This window comes from Schistocerca piceifrons, chromosome 6 (assembly GCF_021461385.2).
Source record: "Schistocerca piceifrons isolate TAMUIC-IGC-003096 chromosome 6, iqSchPice1.1, whole genome shotgun sequence".
NCBI lineage: Eukaryota > Metazoa > Arthropoda > Insecta > Orthoptera > Acrididae > Schistocerca > Schistocerca piceifrons.
This window is the reverse complement of record NC_060143.1, coordinates 129,623,328-129,639,478: the sequence shown is the minus strand read 5'-3', so window position 1 is coordinate 129,639,478 and position 16,151 is coordinate 129,623,328. Positions and strand designations below refer to the sequence as shown.

General features: G+C 36.6%; 1 protein-coding gene across 1 annotated transcript in view; it reads right to left on the bottom strand.

The window, feature by feature from the left end:
- LOC124802491 (glutathione synthetase-like) overlaps window positions 1-16,151 on the bottom strand; it is a 138,191-nt gene that overhangs the window by 100,391 nt on the left and 21,649 nt on the right. The window contains exons 3-4 of the mRNA XM_047263306.1: window positions 14,096-14,279; window positions 6,660-6,735 (exon numbers count right to left, since the gene is read on the bottom strand). Coding sequence (XP_047119262.1) covers window positions 6,660-6,735; window positions 14,096-14,279 — 260 coding nt within the window. The remainder of the gene's footprint in view (window positions 1-6,659; window positions 6,736-14,095; window positions 14,280-16,151) is intronic.

Sequence of the window (16,151 nt, the reverse complement as noted above, 5' to 3'; positions counted from 1 at the left end):
CGTGAGTGGCAAGGTTGTAAGGAAGAGATTATTTGACAGAAAAATGACTTCTACAGCTGCTTCGCAATGTGATTCATTTGGATACTCCCTTCCAACACTAGTTTCTCTGAGCTATGCAGGTTGGAAGTCTCTCTCCACTACACCACTTTCGTAATCCCTTGGCCTAAACCTCTGCTAACCTATTTTTCACTGCCTCACCTTTGGCTTCTCTCTTCTGCCCACACAATTCCTCCTCCATCCAGACTGTGCACTGCCTTCTCCCACCACTCTTCCTCCATCCCCCCTGCATGTGGATGCTCTCTCTCTCTCTCTCTCTCTCTCTCTCTCTCTCTCTCTCTCTCTCTCTCTCTGTCTTTCTCTCATGTTCTACCCCCTAAACTCCTTTCTTCTTGTTTTGTACCCACAAATCACCTGCCAAAATACCTACCTCACACTATCCTGCTACCCATTCCTTGCTTCGTACATAATTCTCTTACCCCCCCCCCCCCCCCCCAACCTCATCTGCCCATGTACTGCTTCCCATAATTGATAATCAATAGTCTGTCTCAGAGCGGAGTGTGCATTTGGGTGTCTGTGTGGTTGTGTATATGGGTAGGTGTCCTTTTTGTTATACATACTTGGTTGCCTTTCCCTTATTTTATGTATTATTCTTTCCACCAATTTCCATTGTTGTTCACAATTACAATACTTATTTACTGCAACCTAACAGCGCAGGGAAACTATTGGGTGCCTCAACCAAATCTTATGTATTGTATTAGATACCCTTTATTTACAGTCAGTTATTAAGGTAACACCACACCACACCACACCACCCCATTCCATCCCATCCCCCCCCCCCCCGCCCCCCCACACAGTAAGACAGATTTAGGAACCAGGTTATAATTTTAAGACATTTCCAGGGGCAGCTGTGGACTCTGACCACAATTTCTTGGTTACGAACAATAGACTAAAAATGAAGAAACTGCAAAAAGGTAGGAATTTAAGGAGATGGGACCTGGATAAACTGAAAGAACCAGAGGCTATAGAGAGTTTCAGAGAGCGCATTAGAGAACAACTGACAAGAACAGGGGAAAGAAATATAGTACAAGAAGAATGGGTAGCTTTGAGAGATGAAATAGTGAAGGAAACAGAGGGTTAAGTACGTAAAAAGATGAGGGCTAGTAGAAATCCTTGGGTAACAGAAGAGATACTGAATGTAACTGATGAAAGGAGGAAGTATAAAAAAGCAGTAAATGAAGCAGGCAAAAAGGAACACAAACGTCTAAAAAATGAGATCAACCGGAAGTGCAAAATGGCTAGGCAGGGATGGTTAGAGGACAAATGTACGAATGTAGAAGCATGGCTAAGAAATACTGCCTATACGAAAATTAAAGATACCTTTAGAGAAAAGAGAACCACCTGTATGATTATCAAGAGCGCAGATGGAAAACCAGTCCTAAGCAAACAAGGGAAAGCAGAAAGGTGGAATGAGAATATAGAGCGGGTGATGTACTTGAGGCAATATTATGGAAATGGAAGAGGACGTAGATGAAGATGAAATGGGAGATATGATACTGCATGAAGAATCTGACAGAGCACTGAAAGACCTACGTCGAAACAAGGCCCCAGGGAGTAGACAACATTTCAATAGAACTACTGATTGCTTTGGGAGAGCCTGCCATGACAAAACTCTTCCATCTCATGAGCAAGATGTACGAGACAGGCAAAATACCCTCATACTTCAAGAAGAATACAATAATTCCAATCCCAAAGAAAGCAGGTGTTGACAGGTGTGAAAATTACTGAACTATCAGTTTAAAGTCATGGCTGCAAAATACTAACACAAAATCTTTGCAGAAGAATGTAAAAACTGGCAGAAGCCGACCTCAGAGAAGATCAGTTTGGAGTCTGTAGAAATGTTGGAACATGCAAGGCAGTACTGACCCTACAACTTATCTTACACAATAGGTTAAGGAAAGGCAAACCTATGTTTCTAGCATTTGTAGACTTAGAGAGAGCTTTTGAAAATGCTGACTGGAATACTATCTTTCAAATTCTGAAGGTGGAAGGGGTAAAATACAGGGGGCAAAAGGCTATTTACAATTTGTACAGAAACTAGATGGCAGTTATAAGAGTTGGAGGGCATCAAAAGGGAAGCAGTGATTGAGAAGGGAATGAGACACCGTTGTAGCCTATCTCCTAAGTATATCGATCAAGCAGTAAAGGAAACAAAAGAAAAATTCAGAGTAGGAATTAAAATCCATGGAGAAGAAATAAAAACTTTGAGGTTTGCTGGTAACATTGTAATTTTGTCAGAAACAGCAAAGGACCTGGAAGAGCAGCTGAATGGAATGGGCAGTGTCTTGAAAGGAAGACATAAGACGAACATCAACAAGAGCAAAACAAGGATAATGGAATGTAGTTGAATTAAATCAGGTGATGTTGAGGGAATCAGATTAGGAATGAGACACTTAAAGTAGTAAATGAGTTTTGCTATTTGGAAAGCAAAATAACTGATGATGGTCTAAGTAGGGAGGATATAAAATGTAGACTGGCTATGGCAAGTAAAGCGTTTCTGAAGAAGATAAATTTGTTAACATCGAGTATAGATTTAAATGCCAGGAAGATGTTTCTGAAAGTATTTGTATGGAGTGTAGCCATGTATGGAGGTGAAACACGAACGATAAATAGTTTAGACAAGAAGAGAATAGAAGCTTTCAAAATGCTACAGAAGAATGCTGAATATTAGATGGGTAGATCATGTAACTAATGAGGTGGTACTGGATAGAATTGGGGAGAAGAGGAATTTGTGGCACAACTTGACTGAAAGAAGAGATCAGCTGGTAGGACACGTTCTGAGGAGTCAAGGGCTCACCAGTTTAGTATTGGAGGGAAGTGTGGTGGATAAAAATTGTACATGGAGACCAAGAGATGAATACACTAAGCAGATTCAGAAGGATGTAGGTTGCAGGAGTTATTCAAAGATGAAGAGGCTTGCACAGGATAGAGTAGTACGGAGAGCTGCATCAAATCAGTCTCTGGATTGAAGACCACACCAACAACAATATCAAGGTAACCCATTTTTGCAAAGTATCTCCCAATGCGGCCATCCTGTCGTGCTACTAGTACCATGGTATATAATGTTTAGGTAGATTATATTCAATTCGTACTTGGAATACTCTGCCCCCACATAAACTGGTGTTTCATAAGGCAATTTTAGTGTCACTACTTAGTAATAATATCGTCTCTGAGTAATCTGTGTCTGGCAACAAACCTCTCACTTTCGTACCAGGTCACATATTGTTCTGAGTTACTGTAGTAGGTTTTTTAATCATTCCTCTGTGTAATATTACAGTAGAATAATATCCCAAATGTGATCTCTACTGTTGTATCATCTTTATTTATGCACACTTCGCTTTATTATGTTTTTTTGCAATCCATCAAACATTGTCCTCAGAGACATTTTTTTTAGGTCTCCCTGGATTATTAGAATGGAAGCTCTCATCCTAGTATATTACGTTGCTTACTGCACACACTGTCACCAATTCCACAACCGCTATTTCCAAAAGGCTGACCTGATGGCCAGGATCTGAATGGTGATTCAATTCATTAGAAGCATGGAAGATATTCCGTTACCACAAATTTATATGGCTAAAGAACACTGGCATCCTAGCTTTGTGCACTTCATCTCACGTTCAAGAACATTGTTTACAGTGGGACTGGATTGTAGTGTTGCTCGCCAATTTTGTTCAAACTGCTTGAGTAGAAGCAGAGAGCCCTTTCAAGTACCTGGAATTTCTCATCTGAGTGGGCCATAGGAGGAAGAAAAACCACACTGTAAAGATTTTCAAGTACAATGTGAAGTATTTCTGAGCAACAAGGATCAAGTAAGTGGCATAGCGCAGTAGTCTACTGCACTGAGTATCAATTTGCTGTCTTGGGTTCGATTTTTGCTCTACCATAATTTCCTTCTTTTTTTATTCCTCACCAAGTTAAACTATTAATTATAATATTTAAATATATTTATCAGTTGAATTCATAAGTGTGAAAGTAATATATTCAATTTAGTTATGTTTACTTAAATTTAATTAATTAGTACATTTAAACAGTAACTACTGTAAATGATACATTTCCGACTATTTGTGATTTCAACTGCCCTTCAAAAGCAACATACCACTATCATCATATCCCCACTCTCTCCTTTTTCTTTGCTCTCTTTTGTGTGTTCAGGGCACATGGCTCTGGCAGCTGTTTTAAATCCCCTATAGTGTGCCCTTAGTGTACCTGTTCCCCAACAATTTTTAACAGTCTCAACAGCTGTGAACAGTGTCTCGCTATGTGTTTGCAGTGATTTTCCATGAAACTTATCTTTTTTGGGAAATGGAAACACAGCAAGTATTTTTCCTGTAGGCCCACAACGTTATCCCTTTCAAATGTCTGAATGTGTTTGACAATAGTACTTACTGGGCAGTGGGGCATGCTTGTATCCTACAGTGACTGTTTCAAACATTGTTCACCACCAAACCAGCATATTTATTGCATGTAGAGTCAAAACAGGCCTCCTGAGTACCATGTGACCACCAATGACCATTACAAAGGAATCACTAATACTGCAATCCTTCAGTATGCGCATACTATTCCTAGTACCTATGGGCACAGTCATGGAGTGGTGTTTTTTTTTATTTCATTTTTTTTTCTGAAGTGTCCAATTGTGCAAAAGACTATGTATGTATCCGTCAATTTTATAATGGAGCAAATGCCTTTTATTCAATTTCTTTTTAACAAAAAGAAGGGGAGAGTAATTATCACATATTAGGCCAAGAAATGTTCTGTATCTGGAATAGGGCAATGGAAGCTATGCAATAATGTGTACCCTTGTTACAGGCGAATATCTGGGAAAGAAGGAGCAAAAGAAAATTTTTATATGGCAGTAGAGCGATTTATAGTCAAAATGAACCTGCTGCTTGGAAATGAACTTAAAATAATAATTCACAAACAACTGTAAACCGAAAGAATGCTACTGCAGTTAAATATCTTTTCCAGGCAGCAGAACTGGCTTCAAATTACAAATGATCAACTACAAGCAAAGATAGATTTAATGAAATAATTTAAGACGAGCAAAGCTGTAAAAAAACTAAATTTTATTGTATATTTGAAACTGGAAAAGAAGTTAAGAATTTTAAAGTAAATCTATCCTCAACTTGAATGCACATTTGAACACCACATAAATTTACTAGGCATGGTCGTCTTTGAGTTATCTTTCACCAATCTTTAAACTGTCGAATGGGTTTGTGTTTAGTAGACTCTGAACCATAGTGCAGATTCACACATTTCACATTAAAAAATCACTGGCAGAAGTAAAAAAAAAGTGATGTGACAGGAAAAAAAAAATATCTTAGGACTGCCTGAAAACTGAATGCCAGACTTATGTGGTTTTAATGAAAGAAGATATGATAGGAGTGAAGCATCGGAATCCAATCATGCCAGTTACTATAGTGTCATTAATATATCTGCTACTGCAGTTTAAGGACAAATGAATTTTTCAGTGCAAGTATTACACAACTGAATAGTCATATGTTCACTCTTTCACTCTGAGAAGTTGTGGAAACATGAACGCAAGCTGTCTCTCAAGGAATAAGTCAGTTGCAATAATTTCTATGTGGAGGAACAGTCACTAATTGCAAGGAACAATAAAATGTTTAGAACAATTACTACTCAGAAGTGTAGGATCCCAATAACACATTCTTAGGTAAAGATCTCAAATATTTGTTGCTAAACAACCTGTCTGAACTTCTTGACTAACATGCATGTGTTTATGCCAACATATACATTATTTATGTATAGCATTTTCTACTTGATATTTAAAAGTTTACTTTACTTTCACCTCATCTGTTACTATTGCTTATTGGGTCTGATCAGGGTATCAGATCCACACACAAGTAAATATTTAGATTTTTCAAAAATCTGTCTCCTTCTGATGTCAATAAATACAATTATACATATAGTTATACGTTATACATATAGTCTGCCTTCCATATAATGTTTTCTTCTGTCAAAATATTACTACCTTGGATTTCAACAAAGGTATATAACATATTTACAAAGTATCATCAATGATGCCAAACTGCAATATGCTACAGACCCAAACTTAGCTGTCATAAGCACTAGATCCCCCAGGTGTGCAATTAATGTGTCATTTCATCCCTGTGTATGTGCAAAGCCATTACCCATTGGTATAGCAAACACATTTTACTTTAAAAAGAAAAATAAACCCCATTGTGCACATATCATCTGTCTGCGTTAGTCTCAGTGTAGTAAGTTACTGTAATAAAGTGATTACAAAAACACTGATCATATCCACAATAAAGTCACCCTACAAAGTAAGACAAGGTAACGCAAAACACACAAACCATAGAAATGAAGAGAAAGGAAGCAAACTTCATCAGTCACCAGCAAATACAGACCATTACGTGGGAAGAATGCCACTTACATGATTAGTTACTACTTACTGAACAGCACCACAAGACTAAAATATTTTACAAAAGGTAAAGTCCACTTGCTTCCAGGGCATATTATAAGTGCCATTCAAATAAAATGTGCACAATAAAGCAATTTATAAAAAGTATATGTACAAATGCAATTTCTTATAAAAGCTGATGTCATACAAGGGTGTAACATACCTGAGCAAAACCTTCATTATAAACAGTTTCATAAATCTTGAACATATTTCCTGTGAATTCATCTACTTCTATAGTGCTGTAAGTGAGAAGAAGATTGTAATGAAGAGCTATACACTATAACTGTGAAAACAATCAATTATTGATAAAATTATTTAATTGGATAGACGGCAGAACACACACATAAAAGACTGTTGTGATTAGCAATCTTTTGGAGCCAGTGGCTCCTTCTTCCTTCTCATCCTGTACGGTACATCTCCCGTGACCTGCGGTTCTGAGATGACTTTGTGAAATCTACCCCTTTTCCTAGACTTCTCCAGTCCTTTTCCTTCACCCTGCTTCCTTCCCCTTCAACCCTTCTGCCTGAAGGAGGAGCAACTGGCTCCAAAAGCTTGCCAATCACAACAGTCTTTTATGTGTGTGTTCTGCTGCCGCTTGGTGAGTAGATTTTTTACCTATCCAACTAAATAAAACTATAATTGTAGGAAGATATGTTAACATAGATTGAGTCTAGGAGGGTACAGAGGTGCAATGATGTGTTTGGAGTCCAAGCTCCCACCTTCAGAGTTCAGGGAAAATAGTAAAGAGTGGAAGGATCTATATAGCTCATATAGTCATAAGTAAATAACTGTATAAATGGAACAGTGATATTATCAAAAGAGTGTAATCTTATAAAGACAATGTAAATAAAAAAAAGTTGGTTTGGCGAGAAAAGGAAGTGGAAGTTGAACAACAAAAGAAATGACAAAACACAAATGTATTAAACTTTTGGCTTTTTCTTCTTCTTCTTCTATCTTTTAAATGTTTGGGATTCTCCATCTGGATCTAATAGAAGCTAACTTCTTCATTTCTGCATAACTGGAGTCCCCAGAAGTTTATGTAGCTTCCTTTTATAATGCCAGTTGTAGTCTTCCTCAGGCTACATTTCCTTGCAATGTTCTTTCTTGGACTTTTACAAGGAACTGGTTACCTCGTATTGTGTGACCAATATACACCCACACAATCTTTCCATTATTGTTCTCGTAAATGACCAAATCTTTGCAAGACATCCTGATTAACTGTACACTTTATCTTTAACAGGAATTTTACTATAATTTACCTAACTTCAATATTGTTGTTGAAACAAAGCATTTTTGTTTCATTCATAAACTTTGATTTTTCTTCTCTAATTTTTTGTTTTATGTCTTGTCTGTTTCTTCAATCTTCAGTTATCTCACTTCTTAAATACTCATGTATCTTATTTGTTTTATTTATTTCCTCTAGCATTAAGTTGTTTTGATTTCTTTGAGGACACTAATATTTCTGAAAGTGAATTACCAACCTCAGCTGCATGAGCGCATTGAAATAATTTAAGGGCGACGAGTGAAAGTTTGTGCCAGACTGGGACCTGAACTCTGATTTCCTGCCTGATGCGATCAGATGCCTTGATGGCCTCAGCTGTCCAAGCACAATTCCCATCCGATTTGAATTCTCAACTTGCACACACTACTTCCGTAGTGCCCCCCGTTCATCATTCCCAAAGCTCAACAAATTTTAGCTGAACTCCCACAAGAGGATGGACTTAGGGTGCATTCACACTAAAGATTTATCATGAATCATCTGGCATAGGGGAGATACTACTATTATAAATGTGGTGTCTGTTCTTTTGGACTTGTCTGAAAGAACAGACCCCACACGTACACGATCCCATGCGGATATAAGAGGTGTGTTCAAAAAGTAACAGGAATTTTTGTTTTTCTTAAAGAATCTTTATTTATTCATCAACATCAACTTTGTCCCTTAAAGTAATCCCCCTCAGGTATAATACAGTTGTGCCAGCACTTTTTCAAATCTTGGAAGCACTTCTAGAATACACTTTTTGTTATGGTGTTCACCTTCTCTAACAATTCTGTTTTTATCTCAGCAATGATGCCAAAACAAAATCCTTTCATGGTTCTCTTCAGCCCTATGAATGGAAAGAAGCCACAGTGGGGCCATGTCCATTGAATACAGTGGCTGGTGGAACAAACAACCACCCCCCCCCCCCCCCCCGAAAACAAAAAAAAAAAAACAAAAAAAAATTACCAAGAAGCAATGAGGTGTGAGCAAAAGGACTATTGTGATGCAATTTCCATGAGTGGTTTTTCCACAACATGTGTTGTTTTCTTCGGACTGCTTCACATATTCCTTACATGACCATAAGGCAGGAACTCAAGATGCACTATCCCATTGTAATCTTCACATGTAATCAAACTTGTTGAATTTTTTTCCATTTTTGCTCATCAGGCAGTTTTCAAAGGCGTGACTGGGTCTTGGTTTCGATGTCATACCCATTTATCCATGTTTCAATACCTGTTATAACTTTCTTTCAAAGGTCTGGATGATTGTACACTTCATTCAGCAATTTCTGAGTGGCGCCTATGCAATGACATTTTTGGACAAAATTCAACAATTTCAGAACAAACTTTGCTGCTACATGTTTCATGCCCAAAACATCCAGAAAATTTCTTGGCATGAGCCAAAAGATATGCCGACATTATCAGCAGAATCTCTGATGGGGATTTGGCAATTTTCCAGAACTATTTTCTTTACTTCTTCCACACTGTGATCATTGCGGGTGTCCAAGGTGGTCATCTTCAACGTCTTCTTGACCCCCTTTGAAACATTTACACCACTCACACTCTTGTCTTAATCATAGCAGTTTTGCCAAAAGCCAGTAACCATTTCAAATGTGATGCCACAATTTATTCCATTTTTCAAGCAAAATTTACTGCAAATTCTTTGATCCTTTTTTGAAAGTAAAAATTTGGCAAGCACTCGAAAACATATATAAAATTTTCAACTGTCAGCAGTGAACAAATATGCAAAACAAGGTGAAAATGCAATCATACCTCAGGAACACATGTACCAACAAAATAAAAAAAATTGAAAACTGAATTATAAAGCCCACGAAATTAAAAAAAATTCCCATTACTTTTTGCCTACACCACCTACATACAAAATAAAAGTGAAATTGATCTACTATCTATGTTATGATGGCAATTCACGATAAATTTTCAGTGTGGATGCAACCTATGGTAGCCCTCTTGTGGGAACCCAGCTAAAATGCTGTGAGTGATGGGGGTGGTGGAGAAGAAGGCACTATGGAAGTAGTGTGCGACATGTTGAGAAATAGCATGGGAGTTGTGCTCAGATAGCCAATGTCATCAACCAGGAAATCTGGGTTTGAGTCCCTGTCCAGCACATATTTTCATTTATAATTGAATTATGTCAATGCCCTCATGTGACTGACACCAGTAATTCATTTTCATCTTCACATATACAGCCATGGGAATCAAGAATGTGTGTGATCTGTTCTTTTGGACATTTCCAAAAGAACAGACATACACAATACATACAACAGTACTATTTCTTTTATTTATTTCCATTTTGTACTCATCCCTCAGTACTGTATCCAAAATCAGATTCTGTGGAGAATTCCTTCATCTGGAGCTATCAAACTATGCCACTCATAAACATAGTTATTTGTTTTCTATCTCCATTTGTTTTGATACCTATACAGTATTTGTTGCACTCTTATTGCATGCTCATTTATTGCATGTTCTATGTTGATGTTGAATAGGGATGGAGACAGACTGCATCCCTGCCTGACACCTTTCAGAATTCTAGTTTCTTTTTGTGAATTTCCCACAACTGTTTTTATTCTTTGTATAGTTCTTTAATTATTTTTCTGTCCCTGTAGTCTACTTTAGTCATTATTAGAATTTCCATAATTCTGCTCCAGTTGTAGTGTTTAATGCTTTACTTAGGTCTACAAAAGCTATATAAAGTTTTCTGTTGACCATATTATTCTTCTTAATATTATCAATGGGTATATTCAAAATCTTGTGATCTTCACATGTAGCTGCTCTGTTGTGCTTCAAAACCATAATCATGATACTTTTCTTAAGTCTTCTGAAGGGATGTTATCAATACCACTAGCTTTTTCTTTCCAGTAATTTAAGGCTTTTTTTAAAATTAATATTCTGTAATTTCCGGTATCATTCCATTTGTTTTACTTTTTCTTCTTATTTTAATTCACTTAACTATTCTAGCTTGTAACACAATTCTTCAATACACTTTTTGCATTTTTAAGCTATATGCTCATGTTCTGTAGGAATCCTTCGCTTGTTGGAATGGACTAATTATTGTGTTTTTGTTTTACATAATGCTTTTTTATATGGGCGTGTGCACCTTTTTTGCTTTGTAGTTTTCACTAATTATCACACATCATTTCCAACCTTTTTTTTTTTTTTTTTTTGCTGTAACTTTATTTTTGCTTCGTTTCTATTATCAAACACATCTGCGATGTCTCGCCTGGTGATCAGAATGGGGGATTATTTTAACTCTGGAAAATTTAGTTCCAGGAGGATACATCATTGATGCAAATAGTTTGCTGTAGTGAGATGATTTATGTGCTAACTTTTCCTTGCTTTCCACAATGCTGTGAGATAGCCAAATCAATGATTGCCATCTTTACTGTGTCTGCTTGTAACTGTATTGGGTTTATCCCCATATGTATTCGATACTGAAAGTGCTGTTGTCTACTGGTGGGCTAATTTATTTAAGGCCCGCCTGAATATTTCATTTTCTCAGAACCACCCATATCTAGGAGGCATTCCATTACATAATACTTGGGGAGACACCTGATGGAGGAGAAAACAAGCAACAGAAATAAACAGAGCAGGAGCATGAACATTATTATTATTTCTCTTTCCTGTCTCAGACGTTATGTCTGGTTAAAAATGGAAAGTGATGCGGACCTTGATCAAGCGTGACTTCCTTTTAACCGTACGGTATATGTTACATTGCATTTATGAACTTTTGGGTAATTGAACATGTATCAATAATTACAGATTTCTGTAGTTGTATATATACGTTTGGATGTAGCTTTATTGCGTTGATGTACTGGTGGATACTGTGTGGTATGACTCCTGTAGTTGATAGTGTAATTGGTATGATGTCAACTTTATCCTGATGCCACATGTCCTTGACTTCCTCGATGTATTTTTCAATTTTTTCTCCTGTTTTCTTCTGTATATTTGTTGTATTGGGTATGGATATTTCGATTAGTTGTGTTAATTTCTTCTTTTTATTGGTGAGTATGATGTCAGGTTTGTTATGTGGTGTTGTTTTATCTGTTACAATGGTTCTGTTCCAGTATAATTTGTATTCATCATTCTCCAGTACATTTTGTGATGCATACTTGTATGTGGGAACGTGTTGTATTATTAGTTTATGTTGTATGGCAAGTTGTTGATGTATTTTTTTGCTACATTGTCATGTCTTCTGGGGTATTCTGTATTTGCTAGTATTGTACATCCGCTTGTGATGTGATCTACTGTTTCTATTTGTTGTTTGCAAAGTCTGCATTTATCTGTTGTTGTATTGGGATCTTTAATAATATGCTTGCTGTAATATCTGGTGTTTATTGTTTGATCCTGTATTGCAATCATGAATCCTTCCGTCTCACTGTATATATTGCCTTTTCTTAGCCATGTGTTGGATGCGTCTTGATCTATGTGTGGCTGTGTTAGATGATATGGGTGCTTGCCATGTAGTGTTTTCTTTTCCCAATTTACTTTCTTCATATCTGTTGATGTTATGTGATCTAAAGGGTTGTAGAAGTGGTTACGAAATTGCAATGGTGTAGCCGATGTATTTATATGAGTGATTGCTTTATGTATTTTGCTAGTTTCTGCTCGTTCTAGAAAGAATTTTCTTAAACTGCCTACCTGCCCATAATGTAGGTTTTTTATGTCGATAAATCCCCTTCCTCCTTCCTTTCTGCTTAATGTGAATCTTTCTGTTGCTGAATGTATGTCATGTATTCTATATTTGTGGCATTGTGATCATGTAAGTGTATTGAGTGCTTCTAGGTGTGTGTTACTCCATTTCACTACTCCAAATGAGTAGGTCAATATTGGTATACCATAGGTATTTATAGCTTTTGTCTTGTTTCTTGCTGTCAATTCTGTTTTCAGTATTTTTGTTAGTCTTTGTCTATATTTTTCTTTTAGTTCTTCTTTAATATTTGTATTATCTATTCCTATTTTTTGTCTGTATCCTAGATATATCATGACTACAAATCTTATTCTTTGCAAGATTTCAGTCCAGTTCTTTAGGATTTACCATTTTCTAGCAAAATTTTGTCAATGGACTATAGAGGAAAAGATTAGTGCTCCTTAATTAATGCTGAAAGTTTGGCTTTTTTGTCTCTCTGTACTTTTATTTTTTTTCTGCCCAGTTCTACATGTTAGTCCAAAGCTTTCCTCTTACAGTAACAGAGAAGTCACGAACTGAAACTCTGCACTCCGACAATGAAACATTGCCTGACTCTACTCTTTGTAAACTGTCACTTTGCAAACTTCATTCACAGCATAGTTTCTATAAATCCGCAATTTGTCTAAATAAGCCAGTTTTACCCAGAATTATTTTGCTAGCCTGAAAGTCCAGTTTTTTGCTACAAGAACTGAGAAGTGTTTTCGAATTTAGAACTCCTTTGTATTGTTCCTAATGTCACATAAATTTCTGCCTAAAAATGCAGTTATCTGTATCATCAATAAAATATTCATTCTTAGCATTTTGAGGCACTGTGACCCTCCTTCCATAATGTGCACAAATAGACGTAAATTTCGCTTGTCAATGGTTGCCTGCATGCTCAATCACCTTCATCAGCACTAATCACCTTTTTTGTTCTAATTGTCTGTAAATTAATTATGTTAACTGCAAGTTGATGTGGCTGCCTTGCAAAAGTATTTTTCCACAATCACCTTTCATGCTCACACTGCAGGTGACAGTGCACACCACTCTGAATTGGAAAGTGACTGTAACTAGCTACATGACCAAATTAGTTCCTGCTACACCCAGGTAACCAGTTGGCCTTGCCAAATCATAGAACATTGCTCATTTAAATCTCATTTTTATTTGCTTGTTAAGCCTGACTCAAATATTTATGCATCTAATTCTTGCTGAAAAGTAAATAATATTCTACAGGTTATCAGACCAATACTATGACTAGAAGTGCAGTTGACTAATCTACACCAACATAATATTTATAAGTCTTCCATGATTCTCTTAATAAATATACATTTTTTACTTGTTTTACTGCTCTTCTGTAAACTTATAGTAGCTCAAAAACTGAAATGTATGTCCATCAGTTTGCTTACGACTCTCATTCCAAACTTTAACATCATTACGACTACGTTTATCATATGCTTTTACTGATGTTCATTTTAAGCATTCATTACAATGCATATTCATTGTACTTCATTTCTATGATTGTAGCATTAATCTTCCCACTCATTTTATGATTTCCTTCATTTAGAATATGAGAATCACTTTCATGTGCTGAAATATTAAAGATCATCAAATATATGGTTTATCATACAATCACAGTTTGGATACAATTTAAAGCTCACCTTTTTAGACTTGATGTAAGGAACTCATGATCATGAGCTACTTTATGCATTAATTCATTCAGAATTGGCTGAATATTGACAGCTCTCTCAAATTCTTTTCTAGGAAACACTGACGGTAGGAGAGCAAATGGAGCAAATTGTAAAATATCCTCATTATAGTTTGTCTTGGAACGCATACATGCACCTGTGGGCATTAAACAGAATAATTTCATGCGCAAACACGAGTTAAAAGAAAGTGCATTAATAAACTAGCCAAACATTCAACTGAAAATACATATTTGGCTATGGAGGTTTTTACGAAATATCTGAAATGTCCACTGATGGGCACAAATTTAGCAATTAAATTTATCATTTTCTTGTAGCATGACTAAAAACTAATTGTTATTACATATGGTGCTTGCAGTATTGCATCCAGAGATGTTATGGTATCCCACACTGATTACTGTTAACGCACTATAAAAGACAGATATTAGTTTAAAACAAATAATGAAAAATCCAGGATGGAATAATGACAATATTATAGAAAGGATAGATTGATACTCACCATATACTAGAGAAACTGAGACGCAGATAGACAACAGAAAGACAACTGAACAAGTAAGCTTTCGGCCAAATGACCACCTCTGAAAGTAGACAACAAAAGCTTGTTTAGTAGTCTTTTTGCTGTGCACGTCTGCAATTCACCTTTTCCACAACATAGTGAGTAGCAACCCATCCTTTTCATAATATTGTCACAGACTTTAGTTTGGTAGACAACTGAAGCTGATGTGAAAACTACAAGTGATCACAGTTAGAAAAATCTTTCCTGGGACTTCTAATGTCCACAATTCATAAATTTACCATTTATCACTCGCAAGGAAAGTATTTGGGCTCGAACAAACAAACACACTTACAACAAATTCCTGTGCGGGACACTTTAAAGGTCTCTTATTGCACAACTGATATTAGTTTATCTGAAAACCCCTGCAGTCGTCCAACAGTGGCCGCTGAGTATTCCATACTGAATTTGGCCTTTGCCCGGCAATATGCCAATCAATACCAATAGAGACAGTGAAGTGTTTGTGCGATGTTGCATGTTGTGAAGTTATTTGTGTAGTGAAGCATCAGATGGGTCGGCAATTGGTAATCAACTTTGCAAATGTATTGCAACTGATTGACATGAAGTTACAACAAACTCTTCTTCATGAAGATGGTCCTGGTGTAGAATATGTAGATCAAAAATATTATCACCAGTTAGAAACAGACACTGCTGTAACACTACCACATTATTATGATGTTAATGAGGAACACCACCCTGTAAGTTCGAGAAGAGGCGTCAGAAGCAGTGAAACCGAATTCTAAAACCTAAAGCGTCATCACAATGTATGATGGCAACACACCAGACAATGTTTATTATGATTATCACATCAGAGATTTCAACACATATGACAAGCTCTTGAAAAGATACCCTAAACTGAACAATAAAAGAGTGCTGGATTATGTGGCAAAGAAAAGAGAAGGTAATACAGTTTTCAAAGGACACTGTATGCTGCAGTTCAATATCATCAAGCAACATGTAATGGCAAAGTCTGACAAGTTTAGGATAACATCACGTGATATTTGCTATTTACTAATACACCAAGAAACCTCTATTACTAAATGGTAAACACAGTTCATAGTTCATGGTGCATCATACCAGTTGCTGGTTGCCTCTCTAACAGCTTCCAGTGGGAAAAATATCGTTTTCAATATTTTATATAATTACTGACTTCAGGTGTAGAGAAATGTTCAATACAACTCATCGGCTTTGACCACTGACATAGGAAACATGAGACAAATGCTGTAAACAATATGGCACATGTAATATGATGTTACTGCCGACTTCTTCATATGGGCTAATGTACAGATCAGTCTGTCACAACAGCTAGGTCTTTTTTTTTTTTTAGTATCAGAGTTGCTGGCTTCTCCACAACCAAATTGTCACATCCAACCTAATTGCTTTCAAATTCATTGGCTTTGCCAACAAACAATGTAACTGAATATATGCACCAAAAGGCATCATGACAGCAGTCACTAA